The 24182-nt window shown below is 51.7% G+C and overlaps 1 protein-coding gene across 2 annotated transcripts in view; it reads left to right on the top strand.

Moving 5' to 3' along the window:
- Positions 1–23957, top strand: part of NATD1 (N-acetyltransferase domain containing 1) — a 36140-nt gene extending 12183 nt beyond the window's left edge. For both annotated transcript variants that reach the window (XM_084640665.1, XM_084640664.1), the window contains 2 exons: positions 11716–11834; positions 19152–23957. In XM_084640665.1, coding sequence (XP_084496791.1) covers positions 11716–11834; positions 19152–19268 — 236 coding nt within the window. In that variant the 3' untranslated portion in view covers positions 19269–23957. The remainder of the gene's footprint in view (positions 1–11715; positions 11835–19151) is intronic.
- The last annotated feature ends 225 nt before the right edge of the window (positions 23958–24182 follow it).

The raw sequence follows: 24182 nt of genomic DNA, 5'->3' as shown, positions 1-24182 counted from the left end.
TGTACAGTGGCAGCCTTTCATTCCTGATTGAGTTCAACAGGCCTGTTGTGCCAAAGTATCTCGAGACCCCGGGCTGTGGGGCGGGCTCGGAGGCGTCCTGTGCATTCCAGCTGGACTCCCCTCCTGGGTTTGCAGACAGCCAAGTTCCCCTGCAGTAAAGCTAGGTTTCAGAGTAAGCTGTAACAGCTGGAGCTGCCTTCCTGGGCTAGAGGAGGGGATGGATGCTGGAACCCGGCAATGCCTCTGTCTCCCTGATTGGTTTGTGGATTCCCTGTTAAAGCAGAATTGTAACTTCCCTGGCTGCCATTCTATGTTCTTTGCAGTCTCAGGGGATCTTGCCTTTTTCTGATTTCTCTCCCCCACCCCCACCCACCCACTTTGACATCAGGAGGCTCTTCATGGGGTGTTGTGACGTTAGTGAAGTTCCTATTCATTTTTTTCAGTCATGCAGCTTATAAAACACACCTCAGCGGTAAGGACAACTTTCTGGCTAATCCTGTGTAGGGGGACAGAAGCCCTTAAGTAGAGTCTCTGGGCTGGATGAAGAGGAGATTCCCACGGTGATAAATCATTATTAGAGTGATGTTTCTGTGCAGAATGTGGAGGAGCTGTCAGAAACTCCACTGGGAGTAGGGAGGCCTGCTGGTTAGGGCACTAGCCTGGGACTCGGAATTCCCTGCTCCACCAAAGGCTTCCTGTGTGAATCTTGGGACAGTCACGTCGTCTCCCTGTGCCTCAGTTTCCTTATCAGTACAATGGGGATAATAGCTCTGATCTGCCTCACAGGGGTGTTGTGAGGCTAAATATACTGAAGACTGTGAGGTGCTCAGGTACTATAGTGACTGGGGGTTGGCAGATAGATTCCAAGAGGTGGGTTACAAAGACCTTCACGGTGTCCCTGACAGGCTGATCCCCTCAGCATGTGGATAACATGACCTGCACCTTCTCACACCTGCCCAAAGCTGCTGATCTTGTTACACACCTTCCTTGTGGCTGTGCACTTTGTGAGTTACACCAGGTCAGCCTCTGTCAGGCACCGTGGGCCAAACTCAGAAGTGATGTGTGTTTGTCTAAGACACAGGTTCTCAACCTGCCAGTTGTGACTTGATGGGGCAGGGAGGGTTCATGACTTCTTTGCCCTTCCCATATTCCTGCATGGCAGGAAGTGGGGAGTGTCCCAGTACAGAAGAGGTTGGGAACACTGTCAGGGAATCTCTGCTCATGTGACATGCAAGCTGAAGGGGTGGAGGAAGGTGGTGTTCATATCATCTTAGACTCTCTCCTGAATTTGGCCCAGAAAGGGACTGTGAATCCAGAGTGTTTGAATAAATGCAAAGTAACAAAGGTGCAGAGTTATTGGTCTCCTGCTGTCTGTGTGTCTCTCTCCCCTTCCCCCCCCTCCTCCCGTCCCCCTGGCCATGTGCTTCCTCATTAGTCAGCATTCCTGATTTGATCTCCTCTGGGTTTTAGCGCCTGAATGTACAAAAGTGTTAAGCAAAATCCTGGGATTGAAGGGAAAGCCCATGTGAGACAATAACTGGCCTTCCAGGGCTGCCCAGCCCGCGATCCCTGGTGTTCCCTGGACCACAGCAGCCTTTTGCTCCATCCCCCACCATGGCGCTGCCTGTCCTATTGTTTTCCCTGCTTGGAGGCTTCCTAGTATTGATACTGCCGAGATCAGCCCTCATTGTTCAGAGGGTGAGAGCAGGAGGCATTGCCCTGCTGGCTGAAGGGCTGGCGGAGCTTAGTCCAGGTTAGCCCACTCGTGCCAGTCACATGCTGATGGCGTCTTGTTCGTGGGCATGTCTCTCAGGATGGTTGGCAAGGGGTGTCTAATGCTTTCTAGTGTCTGGAACCCACTTCTCACTAGGGAACCGCAAACTCATCCGGCCTAACGTCTGCCTACCTCGCATGGCTTTATGCTCACCCACCCCAGGATGTCCCCTGATTGCTGATGTGGCATTCTCTGCCCTCTGATGAGCTGCCCCATTATTCCATAGGGTAAGGCCTTTCCCATGCCCAGATTGCGGGGGGGAAGGCAGTTAATGTCTTCCCTGGTACTGCCGGCTGCAGTCCGTCCATTGAAATCCTGCGCAGTGTCCTGCGGGACCTGCTACATCCATAGTTCCTGGGGTGAATTGGGTCTAGTGGACTTGGCACTTTGAGCAGCCGCGCAGCTACGTTGCTACCACCCTTTGGCAGCTGGTGCCAACCTTCTTCCCACTTCTGACCCCCCGTCAACCCCACCAGACTGAATGAACGGGAGCTACAGTGGCATCCTGGCAACACCCAATCCGTGTGCAAACTGGAGCTACTTTCCTCTGGGTCTGCTGGGGATCTGCCCCATTAGGTGCTGCCCCAGCTTACACTGAAGACTTGAGGAGTTTTCTAGGAGTGTCTGTGGGAGCTGGTTTAAACCCTAAGTTTGTCACCTTGCTTCCACCGCTGCATAAGGGCCTGTTTTGATCATAAGCTGTTGGTGTGGTGGGTGGCAAGCAACAGGGGTTGGGGGCTTGTGCTGTAGGTCTGCATGGTCTAAGGGGCTGGAGATTGGTTCCTCTGAAGCCTGAATAATCGTGGGTTTTATGCAAGTTAATCTCCACGCTTCCTGAAGAGAACAGAAACCAGGGACATACTCTGTTCATGTCACTTTGTGCCTTCCCTAAACTGGGGTAGAATGGTTTATTCTCTACTCCATCAGCTATGTAATCTGCATTGCAACCAGAAGAGCACATGTAATCAGCCCATGTGATGGTCCATCCTCTGTCCAAGGCTCCTTTGTGGAGAAGAGACCCTTGCGCGCTCTGATCAAACACCACAAGTGCAGCATTAAATCCTCTCCAAGACAAGATACTCTCGGGTTCGCTAAGACATGGGATCGCTGGTGAGAGAGCCCCTTGCAGATGGCTAGTTATTCAGGCTGGCTGAACTTCGTGGTGTCTTGGGGTCCAGTTGCTTCAGCTGATGCCTCATGAATGCTTCCTTTCTTGCCATCGTGGAGTCGGGAAGGGGCTTCTGTCACAACCTCTCAGAATCATTTTTCATTTCATTCTGTAGTGTCCGGGATGGGGGCTTTTTCAGCAACTCTCCTCCTGCTGCTCTCGACACGGGTACAGTGCCGCTACTTCTGACCGTGGTGGGAGGGTTGTGAAGACCAGGTGCGGGTGTCTTGTAACCACCCTGTCCTCTGAATTCTTGCAAAGGAGATTGTCCGTTCCTCTCCTGCCTCTGGAGCTCTAGCACTGCCCTACTCGGCCGGCACACGCACCATCAGTCTGGGAGTGTCGTGACTGGAACAAAGGAGGTGCCTGGATTCTAATACTTGCTGAGCCCCTGAGTCGCTGTGTGACCTCAGGAAAGTCGCCTGACCTCCCTCTGCCTCATCCAGGCAGCTGAAAAACCATGTATGTTTAAAAAAAACGGCGGGAGAAAGAGAGAGGAAAAAAAAGGGGGAAGAAAAGGCAGGAACCCCACTGAAAACCAGATGCTGCATCAGAGATAAACTGAAGAAAAATCCCGTCTCATTTCACAGCATCGTCAGGGGCACTTCCATGCTATGTAAAGCTTTCATTTGAACAGCTAAGACCTCTCTGTAAGTCTCTCTCCCAAGAGACTGGGGGGAGGGGATAGGTAATGGCAGACTGGCAAGATGCATGTGCTTATTGCTGTGGGTGGAATGAATATGGAAAAATCATCTCTTCGATGTTTCTTTCCATCTGAAAAATGCAGTTCATGTTCTGGCCTGTGGCTGTGTCAGATTCAGTCACACAGGGGACACATGACAATAATAATAACCAATTCATGCATCTCCCCACCTCCCTGCGCTACACGCAAGAAACGGGGTTGGTGCAACGTTAAGGTTGCACAGTGGAAATGGCATACACACAAAAAGACAAGAATGATAAAAGAGAAGGCCTCAACAGCCATGTGAATGGGATTGTATTGTACACTCCATTTTGGTATCTTTATGCTATATGTTTAATGACACAGGTGGTGACGCTGCAAAGGGGCATAAGCATGTGTCCTGCTGATTTCAATGGGACTCTGTGAGGGACAAACCGTACAGCTGCTGGGCATAGCCATTGCTGGATCAGGGCCTTATGCAGTACCATATTAATCTACCATAAGCATTTGGGCCTTGATTAAACAAAGACCTGAAGCATGTGCTTAAATTCCATTGACTTTAATGGAGCCTGAGATATTCTGCTGACTCAAGAAAATGTGAAATTACAAGCTGGGCTGGTAGTTCTGTCTACTGTTAAGGTTGCTTGACACTTCCCATTATAAGACTGTTGTCAATTGCTTATAACTTTGCCAAACTTTAACCGTTTGGGCTGAAACTTTCCATGTTGGGTTTCTGCCTCTGGAAGAATTTAAAAAATAAATAAAATCAGCCAAAACAGCTCTGCCTTTTCCAAGAACGAGGCTAGGGGAAAACACATTGCTTTGCCATCTAAAAAAAATTCTGGCAACCTTTCCTTTGAAAAGTTGTAATGCCTCCATGCCATTGAGAAGTGCCTTGAAATTTGGTAGCAGGGTGGTCTTCGTGTCAGAGATGTGCCTTTTGCCATCCCTAGGAAAATCTGCTCAAATCTGGCCAAGTTATCGGCCTTTGAAAAACTTCTACTTACGCATGCCCAGTAGAGCCTTGTTGGAGTTTAATGCCTACGTTCATGAAGATTCCGTCCTCACTGAGCGTGCTCGAGCCTCACATGGTTCCTAGTGTGCCATCCCATCAGAACGACTGAGCATGCTTCTCCGCGGGGCTGCAGCGGGCATGGATGGGGCTGGCAACCATATATAAGAGTAGAGAGTCTCACGCTCTCTTTCCTGTGTGTTATGGAGTGGGATGTAGGGGGTCTGGCCTAGTGGTCAGAGCAGGAGTCAGGTCTAGTGGGCGAAGCAGGTGTCCAGACTGGGGAAGAAAGCCAAGGGTCAGCACCAGAGTCAACTGCCAGTCACCAGAGCCAGGGGTCAAGCTAGAGTCAGAACCAGAAATCGAAGCTGAGGGTCAGACCCGAGGTCAGATGCCAAATGCCAGAGTCAAGGGCTAAGCCGAAGTCAAAGTCAGAAGTTGGAGTTGGAGCCAGGACTGGTCACTGAGGATTGGAGGTGAGGTGTGAGGGCAGGAGGAAAGGCAAGGAACAAGCATGGAGCAGGAGCATCGTGGGAACAGGGGGTAAGGCAGGAGCAGAGCAGGAATCAGGAACAGGGTTGGGTGCAGGAGGCAGGCACGAGCAGGGTCCAACACAGCCACAACAAGAAACCACCTTGTTGTTCAGACAAACTTCCTCCTGGCTTAAATAGTGTAGTTGGACCAATCAGTGGAGCCATGCACTCCTCCAATCACAGCTCCCATGGATGATGCCTTGACGGGAGCTATAGTCCTAGTAACTTCTCAGCCCACCAGGTTTCAGTAGACATTGGGTGGAGACCAGGATGTGGTGGTGGCGGCTGTCTGGGGACTCCCAGCCCTGGGTTCAAGACCTAGGACATCACACTGTGTTTTCAATTACACCCGCACCGGCACCCAGCCAGCATGGAGAAGGAAGCTGCCTGATTCAAATTCATAGGGACAAAAGCCCTGGACTGGGGTGGGGTTTGAGGAGACTGAGATTGGAAGTGGAGAGGAGGAAACTGGGAAGGGAGGGGAATATAACCATGACTGGAAGGGGAGAGATGGCTCAGACAGAGAGCCAGGAGGGAAGAATTGGGACTGGATGGGCAAGAAGACTGGAAATAGTGGAGAGAATGGGATTTGGAGGGGAAGACTAAAAATGTCTGGGCAAGGAGGCCAGGACTGGGATGAGGAGCCAGGGCTTGGGAAGAGACATGACTAGGACAGGTACAAGATGGAAGAGGTGGGTAGAAAGGATGAAGCTTTGGGGGAAGTGGGAGAAAAAAGGGTCTGTGCCCACTGTCAGCAAATACCTGTGAAACCCACTGGGGCAAAGTGTGTAGTGTGTGTCTCATTCCCTTCTAGTGCTGGTCCACAGAGAGGATGACAACATACTACTGCTATAAGTGACTCCATTAGCTCAAGTAGTAGATGTCTGTGCAGTGGATCTAAAGATTGCAAACCTGCTGATGATCCATGGGGCTGTCAATATGATGCTGCATGAAGCAATGTGTATTTTCAGTTTGTGTTTTTGCCCTAGGAAATTACACACACACAGAAACAGGTAAAAGAACATTCAGGTTGCAAAGTCATGCACTCAGAAGTTGGGCAAAGCCAGAATAATTCTGTGCAACCTTAATTCAGCCACCTTCTGTTCTGCAAATGCATTATGATACAGTCTTTAATTACATGTTCACATACTTTTTTTTTTCGACAGTAATTTTGTTAGCTCTTCAATCAGCATAATATTGTATCTACTTTGGAAAATTCTAAATTGATCATATGAAGGGGAGGAAAAAGCATGACAAAAGCTTTTACTCTGACAAAAAAACCATCCAGGCATCCTTTATCCAACACTTCAAAACGAAACAAAACACAAGATCAACTATTTCCTTTGTGGGTCACTTGGAACCTTAATTTCTTAATTTCCTGATTTTATGTAACGCTTAACTGTGCATCCCTCACACAGTCTTTTGCATTTAATTTGCTCCCTTTTTAAAAACGTTGATAAAGCAAGAAAAGGCAAAACGAGACCAATCCAGCTATTCAGGTACCAAAGCTTCCGAATCTTGCCAGTGAAGCTTGTCAGGCCCTTGCTCCAGAGCCGTTCTGCTGTTGGAGGGACCAAGTTCCCGTGACTTTCCCCAGTTTGTAAATTGCTTTAAGCAATAAAGCCATGGCATGCCCGGATGGATGCCTGCACCCCCATGGACTTCAGTGGGGCTCTTCATGGACCTTCCACGCAGGATCAGTGCCTGTGCACGCTCAACTGGCCGTGGACACATGCAGCGTACACCTATGTTTACCTGAGCGCCAGTAAACAACTCCATTTTCTACTACGTACTTGGGGCATAATTTTCAAAAAGTCAAACAACAGATGAAACACTCATTTCAAAAGTGTGAGTAAAAGCCTAACACTTCCTGAGAAGAAAGATGGCCTTGCACTTAAGGAGCTGGACTGAAACTTGGGCATCTTGGTTCAATTGCTGGCTCTGCAAATCCCTTATGGTCTGGTTCACCCATGTGCTTAAAGTTAAACATGTGTTCGCATGCTTGGCTGAATAAGGATGGTTTGCTAATCTGGGCCTCAGTTCCCTATCTTTAAAATGGGGATAGTAGGTTATTTCTCTGTGTATTCAGATTGGAAATCCTTCAAGGGTAAGACTGTCTCTTGTTAGGTGTGTGTACAGCACCTAGCAAAATGGGGCACCAGTCTTGGCTGGAGTGTCCAGTTGCTACTGTGATAACAAATACAAATATTCAATAAAGATGCTGCCCAGGCCATGGTTTCATATTTTAAGACCTCTTTTGCTGCAGTACTCTGTACGTGCATACACGCACATATACGTAATAGATTTTTATAGAATGAGAAATGTAACTTTTCCCCCCGTTCTGCCACAGCTGAAAGGATTTTGCTTAAACTCTCCAAAAAATCAGCCAGAGACCATGGAAATTTTCAACCCCGAAGATGAGTGTGGTGGAAAGTTAGGAGCGTGTGAACAGAGCACTTATAACAAACTGTTTAAAGCCTTTAATTATAGGCTTTAAATTACTGGCTACTGGTGACTGCTTTAATTGGGGCCCTACCAAATTCACGGCCATGAAAAACGCAGCATGGACCGTGAAATCCGGTCTCCCCGTGAAATCTAGTGTTTTTGTGTGCTTTTACCCTATACTATACAGATTTCACGGGGGAGACCAGCGTTTCTTAAATTGGGGGTCCTGACCCAAAAGCGGGGGTGAAAGTCAGCTGGTACAGGCCAGTACAGCGTACCAGTAAAAAGTGGCAGCCAGGTACCAGCCCGTACTCAGCTGACGTTAAAGCACTGCCGTGGCAAAGGGCCACTTTAATGTCATTGGCCCTTTGCCCCCCCCCCCCGGCTGCTGACAGGGCTGGGGGGGCAAAAGGAGCGGCTGCCCCAGGGCTGCGATTTAAAAGGGCCCGGGGCTCCGGCCGCTGCTGCCACAACCCTGGGCCCTTTAAATCGCTGCTGGAGCCCCAGGCAGCATGGGCCAGGCAGTGTGGATGGGCTGGCTGGGGGACACTGGGGGAGGCATTTCTCAAGACATTCTTTCCTTTCCTGTTTGTTTTTCCTGACAGCCCCCTGTATTAAACTAAACCAATCTCATACAGTAAACACCCCAGTGTTCATAAATTATCACAGAGCAGCTCCAAATACATGACTGTTTGTTTCCTCCAGTGTGGGAGAATTGTGTATAATTTCCATCCCTGTTTTGCAGGTAGAGCTGGTTGAAGTCTTTACTGTGAACAATGGGCCTGATTCTCCATGTGGGTCATTCCACCAGTGCAGAACGAGTGTGCAAGGCTACTACTCTGTTTTCGTAGGGTCTTATTGCCACTTTGCGCTTCAGAAGATGCAGGGCAGTGGAGGATCAGGACCAGGATTCTCTATAAACTTAGTTGCCTTTCAGTCCATTTCCCAAGCCTGACTTCTTCAAGCGTAAAGGTTTGGCCAGAAACTGGAAAAGGTTGGCTTATTTAACTAGCAAAATGCGGCGTGAGCAGAGATAGGATTGCTCTCTGTCAAAACACCAGTGGGTAAACACCAGGGAGGGAGAAGAGCTATTTGAGTTAAAGGACAAAGTCGACTGAGAACAATTGGGGTTAAACTGGCTATGAAAACATTTAGGCTGGAAATTAGAAGAAATTTTCTAACCATCAGAGTGAGGTCCTAGAACAGCCTTGCAGCAGGAGTGGTGTGGGCCGGGAATCTAACTAGTTTTAAGATGGAGCTTGATAAGTTTATGAATGGATTGATAAGACTGGATTGCCTGTGACAGCAGGAGACTGGACTCAGTGACCTCAGTGACTCCAGTCCTGTGTTCCTAAATAGCCAAGAATTTTCCATCTATCTGTTGTTTGTAAGCTCTTTGCTTCAGCTATTCGTGGCGTGTGATTGGTCACTCAGATCACATGGTATTGTTGTTACTCTCTAACTGGATGGTTAAAACTTTCTAAACGTGCAAATGACACGTGGTGAACCACAGTCGCTCTGCAGTGCCGGGTTTACAATGGCTCCATGGAGCCGGGCCCATGCTCAGAAGGGGCCCCAGCCTGCTCCACTTGCACTGCGCCCCAAGACCCCGCTGGCTCCCCCCGCCCACCACTTGCTCCTCTCCGCTCCTTGGCCCCACCCCCCTGCTCCTCTCAGCCCCCAGGCCGGACCCCAGGGCACCTCCACCTCCGGGCAGTCTCTGCTTCACACCACCTCTGGGGGCCCCCGTGTCTCCCCGGAGCTGAGCCACCTGGGACTGGTGCAGAAGCCTGGCCAGTCTTGGCCAGGTGGGGAGGGATGTCGGGGGGGCTTGGCTGGGCTGGGCCCCTCCAGGCAAATGCGTCTTGAGGGACCCCGGCCGGGGCAGGTCCTGGCCTGGCTGATCTCACCACTCCCGAGGGGCCAGAACGATTCCCTGCCCTGGGACCAGCCCTGGGCTGCGCTACTGGCTCAGCCCGGCAGACACGGTCACCTCCCAGCAGGGTCGGTGAGTGCGGCCGGGAGGCAGGGCTTGGGGGAGTGGGTCTGTGGGGAGTCTGGGGGGGGAGCTGGGCTGTGAGGGGGCGGGGAGGATCTGTGTGTGTTGGGGCACTAGGGAGTGGGGGTTCTGTGGGGGTGCTGGGCAGTTGTGGTGGGGCTGTGGGGCAAGGGGGCACTGGGCCCAGGTGGTAGTGTGCAGGGCGCTGGGCATTTGTGGGTGGGCCTGGGGGGGAGCACTGGGCATAGTGGGCCCGGGGAGGCTCTGGGCATAGGGAGTCAGGGGGTGTTGGGCAGGGGGGCGGGCTGTGTGGTGTGACATGGGCCTGCCCCCAAAGGGGAGGGTAATGCTGGCAGCACAGGGCCGGGCAGGCCACTGTGCGTCTGGCAGGCCACTGTGCGTCTGGCAACTGCCAGTTTGTAAATAGTGCCCTCGCCATGGACGGAGCTGGGCTTCCCCTGCCATGCCCCATTGCCCCTGGCTGACCCCTCGCTCCAGGTACTGACCTCCCCGCGCTATGCCCCATTGCCTCCATGGGGGCCCACAAATATGTTTGGTGCCAGGCCCACAGAAGGTTAATCTGGCCCTGTCGCTCTGGTGTGAGTTTTGTGAATTAATTTTCATTTGTACTAAAACGTGCAAAGCTTCAGGTATGGTAAACGCTTTCACAAATAACCGGTGGCTGCCCACATACTCACAATGTGACTTCATGTAGATCAGCCAGCTGCAACTGGCTGGTGAGGGAGACAGTCTTTTCTGATCCATCAGCTCTGTTTGTGGGTTTCAGAAACTTTCTTATGCACGGATGTCAAAATCTCTCTGTTCTGTCTAAATTACTATCAAATTGCAGTGCGTGAGCTGTTGCTGAGAAAATAATGGTAGTTGCCTTTACTTGCCTCCTGCACACACCGATATCTAATTTGGGTGTGCAAAATTCTACTCATTTGATGTGGGGGATTTTTTTTTTGACAGTTGTGCAAAATATCAGTCACTAACTTTTCTTCATCCCAGTAAGAATGAGTGAGTACCTGGGCCAGATCCTGCATAGTCCAGCCCAGTTTGTAATCACGCTCGCACAACATGGGTATGAAATGCTACCATTCTGATCTCATAGTGTGTTATACTGATTTCTTAGGCCAGTGCAATGATTGCACAAGGGGGAGAGCCCTCTGTGTCTGGACTGGTGAACATTCATGACCATTCGGCAAGGCTGATCTAAATCCTTGGTTCAAATCCCTTTGAGAAACTTTAAGCATAACCTATGGAAATGCAGAATTCAAATGATTTCTCTTCTAATATTGGTCAAATCTCAGGATCTTTCAAATGTATCACACACCACTTTCCACGTACTGAGACCTTTTCCCTTGTATTTGAATTACGAAGAGAAATTAACAGTGTTGTTATTATATATTTGTCATGCATGTTTGTGTGCCACATTTGATCATGATTATAGATGGAAACATTTAATTTTTCCTGAGGGGTGTGTGTCTGTCTGTCTGTCTGTCTGTTTTCATTCACAGAAGAATTTTTATCCTCTACTAGATCCAAAGTGTTTGAAATGCCAGTTCTGGCTGCCAGATCAGAAAATGCTAGCAGATTTTATATGCCACAGGGGAAAAAAAATAATATATATTAGAGAGGAAAGATCTGTTTGTTAGGTCACCTAGTCCACCCATTCCCTCCCTCCCCCACAACCTCTAGCCAGCACAGGATTTGAACAATATTTGTACATATTACAAATCATTTCATCATAATATGGTAATTCAAGGCCTGGGGTGTGTGTGGTGGGGAAACCTCAAAGCTATCCCAGTAGGCCAGATCCTGCCCTCGGTTTCACCTCATTTCAATGAAATGGGGAATCGGTGTATAACTAGGAGCAAAATCTGAGCCATTGCATTCCAGTGTGCTAGACTGTGGTGGCCTCCTTCTGTTCCAACAAAGAGATGTTGCAAGCTCCTTCAGCAGAGCTGATCCCTAGATGCCAGGAGTTAGGACAGACACCCGTGCTAGCTTAGCATCACTGTGAGCTGCATTCACCCCGAGCAGAGAGTTCTATCCCCCAAGGCATTTCTGTAACTAAACTCCTGCCTTGCGTTCCGTAGGTTGCCACGACAGGGCAGTGCTGCTCTACGAGTACGTGGGGAAGAGGATAGTGGACTTGCAGCACACAGAGGTACCAGACGCCTACCGAGGAAGAGGAATAGCCAAGCACCTGGCTAAGGTACGACCCAACCAGCCTCTAGAGACATTTTGCCTTCCTTTATGGACTAATATTACTTCTCTCACAATAGCATTTAGAGACCAACTGAGATCAGGGCTCTGTTGCGCTGGGTGCTGTATGTATGCAGAGTGAGCAGCAGTCCCTGCCCCGGGGACCTTTCAGGCTAAAGGGACACGTTGGACAAAGGGTGGGAGAAGAAGCAGAGGCATAGAGATGTGAAGTGAGCTACCAACGGTCAGGCAGCAGATCGGTGGCAGAGCAAGGACAAGAAGCCAGATCCAGTGCCCTAACCCCTGCACCATGCTGCCTCTCAAATGGCTAAAAGCAGCGGTTTGCTTCTGCAGTGTTTAGAACTCACTCAAGTAACCCATTTGACACAAACTGTGAAACACGACCAGTTTAGAGCAAAAACCTTAGCATTTTTCCAAATCTTGGGGGAAAAAAAAAACAAAAAAACCCTCACCTGGCTCTCTACCCCTCCCTCCCAAAAAATCCCCTCCATCTTGGAGGTTTGGATGCAAAGCAGAACACTTTGCAAAAAAAGTTGTGAAAATTGACATTCCTGAGCCACAAACTGAATCTGTGAACAGGCATTTTAATGAAATTTTGCAAAAAAAATAAATAAAAATAAAGCCTTTTTGCCAGGGTCTGTTCCAGCCCAGGCCTGTGACTCCAGGGATTAGCACCATGTCCTTCCAGAAGGGTGGCACGCAGGAACACCAGAGAAAGGGGAGAGGCCATCTCAACAGGGGGTGGGTTGCACCAAAGTTGCCCAGAAACGCTCACTGGAAGGGCGCTGCAAAAAGCAAGCTGCCGAAGGAGCAAGGGGAGGCGTGGAGAGGCGCAGCAATGCTCAGAGCCAGGGGAGGCCATCTGGCCAATTAGGGCCTGCTCTAATAAATCCTGATGAACGGCCATGTTCCTTCCGCTCTCCTTTCCCAGCAGTTGGCCCAGCTGCCTTCGCGATTAGTGTGGTTGCTGACTTTTGGCAGTTTGCAATTTCAACTGCCCCAGGCTATGAAGGAATTTCTGCTTCGGGGCTAGTGCTTTTCCGCTGTTCCTGAATGCGTTACTCTCTGAAATGGCTTCTTCGCGCTGCTCTGTCCTTCGTCTTCTCGCTGGATCTTCTTTCTTGGCAGGAAATGTTCCTTTTCCTTTTCCTGCTCCGTCGGCTGAATCGGCCTCATATTGTTTCCTAACTCACATGCCTTGATGCACACGTCACTCCAATTGCTCTCTGCTGTGATCTTTCCATCTCTTCCCTGTAGTATGGAGACCAGAGCTGCGTTCCACGGTGCAAACGTGCTCTGGCTCCTGGCTTCTCCGGTGAGAGAATAACTTCCCTTGATTTATGTTCCTTCCCGTAGTGTAGACTCCTCAAGACCTTCTTTGTTGGCGTGCTGCAGTGTTATGGTGAGACTGCTGCAGGGGTGGGGGTATCTCTCTCACACACAACCTTTTATTTCCCCCTTCCGTTTGCAGCTTTGGTTCAGGCTCTTCCTTCCCTGAGCCTCTTTGCTTCATTATTCTGTCACGCTAATGAGCCACTCTGCAGCGCAATGGATCCAAAGCATTCTGTGTCTGATCGCTGTATCTTCCCCATGCGCTGTATTTTCTAACATGTCAACAAAGCTTTGGAACGACACCCTTTGTCAAAGTGACGTTTTTGTGGGAGCAGAGCCAAACCACCCCAAATTACAGGCGCTGCGACCCTCACGTTAACCTCTCCTCCTTGCCCCTAATCTTGGCGTTCTTTGTTCATTTCGCTGATTCTTCCCCTTTAAGGTACCAAGAAGAAAAAAACAAAAACAAATCAGCCAACCAGCTTGCAATCGAAGGTTCCCATGGAGGATGGGACGTGCTGGGAATGCACAGGCATGGGGAATGAATGGATTTTTGATGATAAACTCCTTTCTTGTGGGCCTTCTGCGGGACGGAGTCTCTAGGGGCCGTGCTCGTGGCTCAGCTGTTTCTTCTGTTGCCTGATGCAATAATGTAGCTGGGGGCATGTTCCGTTCTCACTGGTGTCCTTCCTGTGTCATCATGGACTCTCAAAAGTGGCTGGCAAGTGTTTTGCCTCTTGCCTGTGTGTGTTGTGGGAAGGAGGACGGGGAGTTTTGTGTAGGCAGCAAGCTGGGGAGATGATAACTTTGGGGGGATCTGGTGTTGTGGGATTTGGAGTGGGGGGTTTTCAGCATTGCTGGGGGTTGGAGGAGTCCAGAGCCTATCACCCCGTCCTTAACAGAAGAAAAGCTTTGCGATGGTGGCTCTTCCCCCAATGTCTGATTTGAATGGGACTGTGATGGCCGCTCTGCAGAGCGTCCTCCTGTCTGCCCCATTCTCTCCAGGCTGCAATGCCAGGGATGTTCTCGGCTGCCTCCACGCCCTGGTTTCCCCCGGCACAAATCCCAGCTGGTGTTCCTCACTTCCTCCTTGGCTGATGCCCAAGCTGAGTTTGATTTGCGTGTACACCTCCAAGCTTACTCCTCCATGTCACAGTCTCCTCTCCCTTCCTCCAGACTGTCTGTGTGTATTTGCCCAGTCTGTTCATGCTCCATGTTCTAGGCCGGGGGACCCTCGAGCATGTTCTCTCACAACAGTGACCTTGGAAATGATCTCTTACCATTTTCTCATACTTTTTTCCTCCTCCCCCTGCCGTCCAGGGGTTACCAGCTCCTCTGTTACAAGCAGGGCTCCACGTTCAGTGGCACGAGCCTGCCTCTCTATTAGAAATCCTCTCACCCCCATCCTCTTGTAACCCACACACCTCCCGGGTGTGGTGTTCTATCCCAGCCAGTGGCACTGTGGACCACTTAGAGAGAAAGAGATTAATGACTCTGCTCCACAGCCTTAGCTAACAACCAGCCGGCTTTTAGCTCATGCAGTAGGGGCTCATGCACTGAGGTCCCAGGTTCGATCCCGACCGCCAACAACTGGGGTCTGTCGGTGTTACTCTCTCCTGCCTCCACCCATTCTGGATTTATGCTCATGATTTACTTTCCCCTTTGATGGCTTCAAGCAGCTTGATAGACATTCTCTGCTAAACTCCTCGTCTTCAGCTATTTCAGGAATGCTCTGCCCTCAAACTAAATTCCCTGGATATTAAGTTCCCTGCACCCCAGCCTGCCTGCCTCTGTGCTGGTTTCTTGAGGCCTAACTCAATCACTCATACACTCAATCACTTCCTTCTGCTTATTGTCCTACCCTACGTTCTCCCCCTCCTGGCAGCCTCTGCTTTCCCACTCCTTACTGCTACATCGATTCTCCCTCCAAGGCCACCGGTGACTTGTCTTTTATCTGGATTGCCTGCTGCAGGAGTAATGAGCCACGTCACCAGCACTGCTTAAGGAGTCCCACTCTCCCTGCTCCAACCAGGCCTCCAGGCGTTGAACCCTCTTTCTTCCAGGCAAGGCACCAATACTGCAGCATCCCAGTTAGGAACATAATCCCTAGAAGTTCTGTGCCTGGCCTTTCCTACCAGGCCTTTCAGCCTGCAGTGCAGGGCAGGGTTAAGTGGCTCCTCCTTATCGCATTGGCCCTAATAAAGAGTTGCTTTCCGCACTGCTGTAAATCTACAGGATGAAGCCCTGAAGTAAGTCTGTGCCTGCCCCCACAGCACTTGGTGTCTAAAGGCACAAGTACAGACAAATGGCACGTCTGCAGCAGCGTGGCCACCTGCGCTCGAGCGCTCCATGGACGCAGGGTGGGGGTACGTTCTCTGGGTTAGCTCCAGAGTGAGCAAGAAACATTGGGCCCTGCTAGATCTCACTGCTGGGCTCTGTCCCTGGTGGGTACCAGCCAGCCCCGTTACAAACCTAGGATCGCCCTGGCTACAGACTGTGTTACCACCAACCTTCTCTTTGGGGCGGGTCCCTCACTGCTTCCACCCGCTCTTCCCAGTCCTAGAGCACGCTCCCCTCTGCGAGCGGGGAGTGTTAGCCTGGTGATTTCGGAGCTTGCTCCCTGCTCTGCTTCCCCGACCCATCCACTCCTCCTCCATGAGGCAAACCTGTTTGCAAGGCCCGGGCCCTGTGTGGCAGGGAACGTGGCCTGCTGCATACGTTCCTAATTCCTGCCGTGCCCACTCTCCCCTCCTGCCGCGCTTGCCCATTCACACCCGCCCTGCTGCATTCCCCATACTCCCTGCTGTACGTGCCCCTTGCTCGTCCCCTGCCTGCTGCTGAACGACTGAGATGCTCAGCCAGCTCGTGATCGTTGTTCGTCATTTATTGTTTCTCCCGTAAAGCTGTACCTCTCCCACCCACTGCTTGGCTCCTGGAGCGTGTGGCTCCTGCCCTGGAGGAGAGCCGTTGGCAGGGACAGTAAGACAGGGGAGCAGTTTTGCAGGACAACTCTCCTTTTCCAGTAGATATTGTAAAGCCTCGCGCATGTTGAGAACAGCCTGCCCCACCTTGGATGCAGATGGAGCTGGCGCCCAGCAAGTGGGTGTCTCTTTGGCTTTTGGGAGGCTTCTCAAATTGCAAAGGCGGAGGGGCGCTAGTTTGGAGTCTCTGAGCAGCACTTCCCTGACGTGTCTAGTACTCATTACTGAGGCACTTGTCGCTAGCCTCTGTTTGCCAGAAGCTGGGAATGAGCAACAGGGGATGGATCACTTGACGATTGTCTGTTCTGTTCATTCCCTCAGAAGCACCTGGCATTGGCCACTGTCAGAAGCTAGATTACTGGGCTGGATGGCCAGTATGGCCGTTTTTATGTTCACTTGGCTTCCCACCAGGTTTTCCAAGCTCGGGGAACGAGGTGAGGTGTATCCTTCAGAGATAAGCAGGCTGCCCCAGAAACACCCCCACATGAGCTTAAGTGACACTGCACCTCTGCTCCATCAGCAGAGAGATGCCCCTTTTACCCTTCTTGGCACTGTTGGAAGCCCTGTTTTGTTCCTGGCATCTGACAGCTTGGCATGATTGTCCCCTAGCCAGGCCGGGAAGAGGGTCCCTATAGAATCACAGCCATGTAATGGAAGCAGGGACTTAACTCTTGCTCTGTTGGCTGGGAGACAGTTCACTCCACATGCTCCACTTCAGGCACAGGGGGCTCTCAGCAGCTGGTTTCTGTGATGAGTGACTGATGACTCTGTGACCAGCCAGCCGAGTTCTCGTCCTTCTCGGGCACTGGCTATAGGTATGGAAATCTGCACTCAGGGGTTCCTATTTCTGGCCTCCAAATGCTGTTGGGCAAGTCCCATCACAGCCAGCTACTAATCCAGCCGCCTCCTCTTTCCATCTGAAAATAAAAATACCCTGCTTCTATCCCAGCAGCTCAGATTGGCCCCAGAGAGCGGACGCGGGAGGGATGGTATGAGTATGGGACTAGCAGCCAGGAACTAAGGGCTCCATTCTCCCACTGCAGCATACAAGTTACTCCCTTTGACCTTCAGGAGCCATAACTCCTATCCTGAGCCCTAATTCCGGCTTTGACCTGATTGGGTGAGTGGCCTTGAGCAAGGCCCTTTACTTCCGTGCCTCAGTTTCTCCCTGTAAAAAGGGCCTACCGATCTACAGGAGTACGTCGGGGTGAATTACATAAATGCCTATAAAGAGTGTTGCAGATGAAAACTCAATATCCTTGCAACGGGCCTGATTCTGATCTGTCATAAAGCTTGAAGCCAATAGAGTTATAGAGGCACAAGAATAGAATCAGGCCCCCTGCACAATCCATGCCTCTCCTGCAGAGGTTGCTAGATAGGGAGGGTAAATCCTTCTTTATGCTGCAGTTCACACACGTCTCTTACAGCTGCCAGTGTTCGGCTGTAGGTGTTTGTGGGGGTGATCCCGCATCTTGGGTCAGATGAAGCCCTTTTTCCTTCCCACCTCAGAACGTGTGCCCTTTCTACTCCAGCTGGACAGGTTTAATCGCATCATCTGTGAATCTACGTCCAAAAATAAAACGGGGGGGAGGAGCAACTGTCAACTTTCTTTCCCCTCCCCCCACATGCCCACAACCCGGGACAGAGAGGATTAGGAGAACACGTGAGGGGCTGTCAGCTGCCCTGGCCGTGTGGGAGTTCGCTCGCCCTCTCCAGCACTGCTTCATGGCAGGGGCAAAGGGGCAGTGGATGGGGATTTCTCTCTGTATATGTCTTTGATGGAGGGTGGGTCGCTTTGAACCCAGCACATGGGACCAGCTCTGTTAAACTGACGGTCCAGGCACAGAGCTGACAGCTAGCTTACTGCTTTTCTGCTTGTACCCTCCAGGGACTGCAGGTGCAGAGAGCAGTAATCCCGCTGCCTCCCTCCCCTCTGCATCACACAGAGGGGAGATGGGGACAACTAGCAGCTTCCTTTGTCTGCATGAGGCCAGGGAAGAGGGGAAGGGATGCTGCTACCTCTGAAAGGGGCAGGGACTTTCCCAGCCTGATGGGAAGCAGCAGCAGGCGGGTTCCTAGCTCTGGGGGGGGGGGGGAGGGAGTTTGCCCATTCCCGTCCCCATTCTCGGCTAAAACCACATTTGTTTTTTTCCTCTCATGCACGCAGCGGTGGGTCTGTCTGCCACTGCAGCATCTGCTGCAAGAGCAACTTCGCTGCTACCCCTGGAGGGGGCTCCAATGCCGGGGGGCTCTCCCCACCAGCAGCGCTTCATGTGTGGGAAAGGGGGAGAAGGCTGGGGCAGCGAGACACACAGGCCAGCTTCATACAGGCACGCAGCAGGCTCAGTGAGAGTCAATGGGCTGTTCCCGCCGCAGGGGCCCCCGACCCCAAACGTGGGGGGAGGGGGGACTCTGAGTTACCAGCAAACTGTCCCTTGTAAGGGGCCTTTGCAGCGTAACGCAAGTGCCAGGCTGTCCCCCGATGGCTGTCCATTCCGGGCAGCGGCTACATGGGCCCCCCCTCCGCTGACAGGAGTGGCTGGCGCAGGAGGGAGTGGCTGCTGGTTCGGCTGATTTCCACATAGTCCTGAGGAAGCATAGATTATGGCTGCTCCACCTCCAAAGCCCCATCTCTGCTGCGCCCCGAGGGGCGGTTGCTGGGGGCAGAGTCCAGCTTTTCTGCCCCAGGTTGCTCCTCTTGCTCCTCACCCCAGAGGGGAGCATGTGGCCTACTGCCTGGCACTGGGGGCCGTCATTGAAACGGCTCGGCATGCCCAGGATTGAGAGATGGCCAGATGCGGGCAGGTTTCCCTTCATGGCACCAGCCCGAAGGGCCCCAGCTCTCAAGGAGTCCTGAGGTAACTTCCCTGGTGCTAGGGCCGCTCCCCCCTGCATGGTCACAGTCAGTCGGGTGTGAGCCGGGATCCCGTTGTAGCTCGCTCCAAGGGGAGTGTGGCATTTGTAAACCCATCTGTCCTCTCTTGTGGTTCTAGGCAGCCCTGGACTTTGTGGTCGAAGAGGACCTGCGAGCTCACCTGACGTGCTGGTACATTCAGAAATACGTCAAGGAGAACCCCCTGCCGCAATACCTGGAACACTTACAGCCTTAAGGCAGGAGGCTGCAGAGCCCGGACTCCTCTGGCAGTAGCACGCCCTGCCCCTGACTGTCTGATGCAGCCTTCGCTTCTGCGCGGTCTCAGGAAGCCCCACGCGCTCTCAGAATCCTTATTTTTTTAAGTGCGGACGTGGGGGCTGCGACCCTCCCAAATAGCGCCTGGGCCCTAGTAACGCACGGCAGCCGGGCCCTTCCACAGCTGGGCTGGCTCAGGGTTCTGTTGACAGCAGGCTCCCCTGTCACCGTGCCACGGGGTGGAAGGCGATGGCATCTGTCGGCCTCCTTCAGCAACGTCCTCACCCCTCGTCGAAAGCAAGAAGCTGGCGGGCGGAGTCGGCTTGGGGTAGCCATTGGGCTCCACCTCTCCTCCAGGAATGTGCGGGGCTGCTGCAGATGAAGCCAACCTGAGCTGAAGGGGGATTGTGGAGAGGGACAGGGTCTTACCCACCTTTCATCATGGAGGGGACGGAAGAGTCCGATGATAAAGCGTGACAAGCCAGTCGGTGCCATTTGCTGTGTGGGCTGGAGCTGGAAAGGATCGAGTCCGGCCGGTTAGCTCTCTTCGGGCAAAGCAAGGCGCATTAGCATCAAGTCCCAGAGGGTGGAGGATTGGGTCTTAGGGGACTCTCTCTGCATGCTCCAGAGACACTGGGGCCTGGATGCCTTCTGTCCCAGAAAGGGGACCAATGTGAGATGGTCTGTGGTCAGCCTCCGTCAGGGCGGGCAGCATCATGTAGGGGTGCTGAAGAGCAGTTGCTCAGCCCAGACCTCCTTTCAGAAGTCCAGTGGCTTGAGGTGTGGGCAAGGGAAGGGAGATTATAAACTTTGTTACTCCGTCAGGGGCAGGAGTGTTTTGAGCCAGTCTGTCATTTTGCTGGATCCTCAACTCCGGCCTGAAGTGGGGGATGAGACGTTTCCCTGCTGGGGCTGGAGCAGTAACAGGCAGCTGGGAGAAAAGCAGAGGTGGCTGGAGCACACCCTAGGAATACCTGCCATCACCATGGGCTTTGCCTCTCTGCCTCTTTCGGATTCCAAGTGGAGGTGAGTGACAAGGAAGGGACAGAAGCACCATCAGCAAGGGGAAGGCAGGGGTCCCGTGGATGAGCTAAGCAGGCTCCACCATCCCAGCCAACCGCACAAACGTACACGCCACGCCGAGCCAAGCAGGACATGGATCCTTGAGGTGTTCAGGCCACGCCGGGGGGAGGGAGAAGGGAATGCGTCCAATCCCCGTGGAGAAGCAGGGGTGAGGCTGTTGCACTCAATGCCAAATGCTGCCTCCCCAGCCCAAGCTCTGCTCTTCCACTGACTTACTGAGGCTTTGGGAGGCTGGGGCCAGGAGCAGAATGTCCCTGCAGGGCAGGGGTCAGGGAGACAGATGCGGTGCGTCTGCTCCCACCGCTGCTCAGTAAATAGCATAGGCCTGGGGTTTGCCCAGGGATCACTCAGTGGTCACTTCCCTCTCTGCTCCCCTGCCCAGCATTGTCAGCTAAACCCTACTGCTAGGGAACCCAGGCACCCTGGCAGCTGAATCCAAGAGCTGCCCGCCCAAGCGAAAGGTGTCAGACTTTTGTCCTCCCCTTTTAGCGCAGCAGCGGGTGGCTGACATGCCAGACAGGGAGCAAGGGGCATGTTCTGCTCCATCCCAGTCTCACACTGATCATTTAGACTTTGGGGTGTGTGTGGGGGGGGTTACCCTTCAGGAAACTCTCAGTGCTCGGGATGTGGAGGGCCACACTCTGCTCCAAGTCACACGGGGCACCATCAGGAAAGTCACTGGGGTTGCCTGGGTGAAACTTGTAGCAGACTCTCCCCCAGCACCCTCAGTTAGCTCACCCTGCTGATGTAGAATGGCTGCAGTCAACTGCAAGGAGCCCCTGTATTTATATTAGGCTAAATCCTGAGGGGTGCTGAGTATTGCCAACACCCGTTGACTCTAGCAGAAATTGCAACACCACTTTGGAGTTGACCCTATTATTATCTCTGGGCCAGATCGTGAAGGCCAAAGTCCTAAACTCCTAATGGAGGCCTGGCCTATGCGATCTCATTTGCTTTTGTTGGACATTATATATGTCTTCTGGCATTAATTCGAGTTGCTATTTTCTTCAGTTACTCTGTTTTTAAATTAACCCTTCTGGTGCTGGCTTCTGCTGCAGAGACAGACCAGTCAGTAGAGCTTCTCTGAAATGCTATTATTCCCTCTCTCACCCGTCATGCAATGCCGTACCTAGGAAGCAAGGGAGGTCTGTTTTGTCCTGTGCACAGGCATGTGAGGCAGTGAAGAAGCAGATCAAGAGTTCCTGCTAACCAGCCCCTCACTACTGCTCCCAGGCTGTTCGGCCACAGCCGGGGCACCACCCGTTTCTGTTTGGCATGTGGGGAAGAAATAACCCAGTTCAGATATTGAACCATGGCTATGCACGGCTTGCACCCTCACATCCTGCTGCTGCATCAGTGGTTGGTGACTGTGCATCTGTGTGCCATATCCTCCCCTATTGACAAGATGTTGTCCCATTATCACTCAGCATCATGGCACTGAGAGGCCCAAACTATAGCCAGGGCTCATTAAGTATCTTTCAGGACACTAGATAGACTTCAGAGAACCGGGGAATGGCACTCAGGAGAGGTGTCGATGCTGTTCTCTGCATGACAGAGCACCCACGGGGTAGGTGTTTCAGGCAATTGATAGTGTGATATGGAGCCTTTCACCGCTTGGCCATATTCAAATCCACCCTACTTTGGTAGTGTCTGAAAGTTACAATCTGATCACTGCTCAGGGGTCTAAGAGAAACGAGATGGGTGGAGAGAGGATTCCAGTTCTGTTCCTGGAACCTAAGCTCAAGCCCACTGCAGTCAATGGATAGACTCTTGTTGACTTCACTAGACCGTGGTTCAGCAGCGCAGAACAGGTGTCCTCATCGCTGGCTGCTCAGCTGGTCTCTTTGGTAGCAGTCTCAGCAGAGCATCCAGTGACTGAATCAGAATGAAGACTGAACTATCCTCCTTAGACTCCAGGCCAAGGTTGAGGCCCCGTGTGGGGGCTACAGGGCAGGTAGTCGGCCTTGCTGCCAACCAGACTGTATCTGTTCTGCAGACCTAGGACTTCAGACACCAGGGCTGGCACCAGCAGTTCCTTCACTCATCTTAAAATGACAGGTTGAAATCTAACTGGCTTGGTTTAGCTGACAATGCTCCGATATCATCCTTCCTTGTCGCTGTCTCAGCTTCATACCCCTCCCCCCACCCGCAACATCGTTGGCTGGAATAACCCCTCAAACCTGTCACAACACCAGCTTCCAAAGTGAATGGACCTTTGTCCTGTCTAACGAGGCCGATGACAGTGACAGAAATGCCTCTGATTCATGCTGTCCGTGGTAGTATACTGTTGGAGAGACCGCCCTGAACTTCTCCATGCTTCAGATGCCGGGGGCCTTGACTGCTGCTTCTAGGAAATCGTAGGGGGAATCTGAAAAGCAGCATGGGTACAGAGTTAAAGGCCCAGTGCTCATGCGGAATCTAAGGTGCTACACACTAGAGTTGTGTTTGGCAAAATACAGATAAGGCCTAGTTAAGATGGGCACGGGCAGATCTGGCTGCATCAAAACTGAAGAATGGTAGAACTGCCCTGCTCATCCCCATCTCCTGAGAAGACACTATTGTAACAGTGGTCCAGCAGAGTTGCTTGAGACTCGCCCACATGGCTGCCTCGTAGAAGCAAAGTGCTGGACCACCCCCATCATGGAAAACCTCATCCCACTTTTGGTGTTAACTTCTCTCGGGTGTACAGCTTCCAGACATGCAAAGTTATGTCTCCTGCTGGAATGCCCACGGGAGGACTATGGTGTTATCATTATCACATATTACGCTATTGAGCTATTTCCCTGGGAACCTTGGGCCTCCTAGATCAGATCGAGATTGGCCACCCCTGCCTTAAAACAAGCGCACTACAGGGACTTGCTGCTGCTTCACTCTGAGGTGCTGTCACCATTTCCGTTTCTGATCCCATAGAGACATTTGACAGTGTTTGTGCTCACAGTTCTACTGCTGTATCCATCCACCACCTTTCATTTCTGGTATTATTTGACGTTTGGGAATAGCAATACCTACTAGCCAAGGCAAGTCATTGGTGCTGCTGCAGTCCTCCGTGCTACAGTAATCCATCATTGGCAGCTGGATGTGACTTGCAGGTCCCTGGTGATGGAAGACTCCCCCTACTCCGCTTCCGTCACCCATCCTTTCCTAGCTCATCCCTGTGGGAAGGAGTCCCCCCCCCACACACACACACCTTGTGATGCTCGATGGTGCTGATTGAACTTGGGGGATCTCAGACTCCTAGACGTTCTTAGAACAAGAATGGGAAAGTGATTTCAGGTGTGTGTTGAGATCACAAAGCTCATTTGAACTAAAGACCTAAGGACTCTATAGGACATTGTCAAACTGACTTCCGTGTCAACCAATTTGAAGCTCCCTCTTTCTTGTATGGCCTCCAGTGTTGTGTTTCCTTCTGTCTAGGGTTGTGTTTTTTTTCCTGTTGAATTAAGTGGTAACTATGTGCCTTTCCTACTCAGGACCTGACACAAATGACCTTTCTGCTTTCATTTGTGTCTAACATTCTCCCTCCCTATCTGTCATACTATTAAACATGAACATATTGCATGGAATACAATACAATAAAAGGTGTGGCTTAACCAATCTGCATTGATGGGGGCTGCTCCTACTTTGGGGAAAGGGATGGATATTTTTGCAATTTTTGCACTGGGACTTGGGAAATCCGGGTTCAATCCCTGACACTGTCACAAAATCCTGGTGTGTGACTTTGGGCTGGTCACGGTTTGTGCCTCCATTTTCCCATCTGCAAAATGGGGGTGCTAGTTCCCTATCCAACAGGGGCTGTTGGGAGGATAAATCC

This window comes from Lepidochelys olivacea (genome assembly GCF_965140295.1).
Source record: "Lepidochelys olivacea isolate rLepOli2 genome assembly, chromosome: 10".
NCBI classification, from domain to species: Eukaryota; Metazoa; Chordata; order Testudines; family Cheloniidae; genus Lepidochelys; species Lepidochelys olivacea.
Note: the sequence above shows the minus strand (reverse complement) of the source record. Positions and strands in the feature narration are given on the sequence as shown.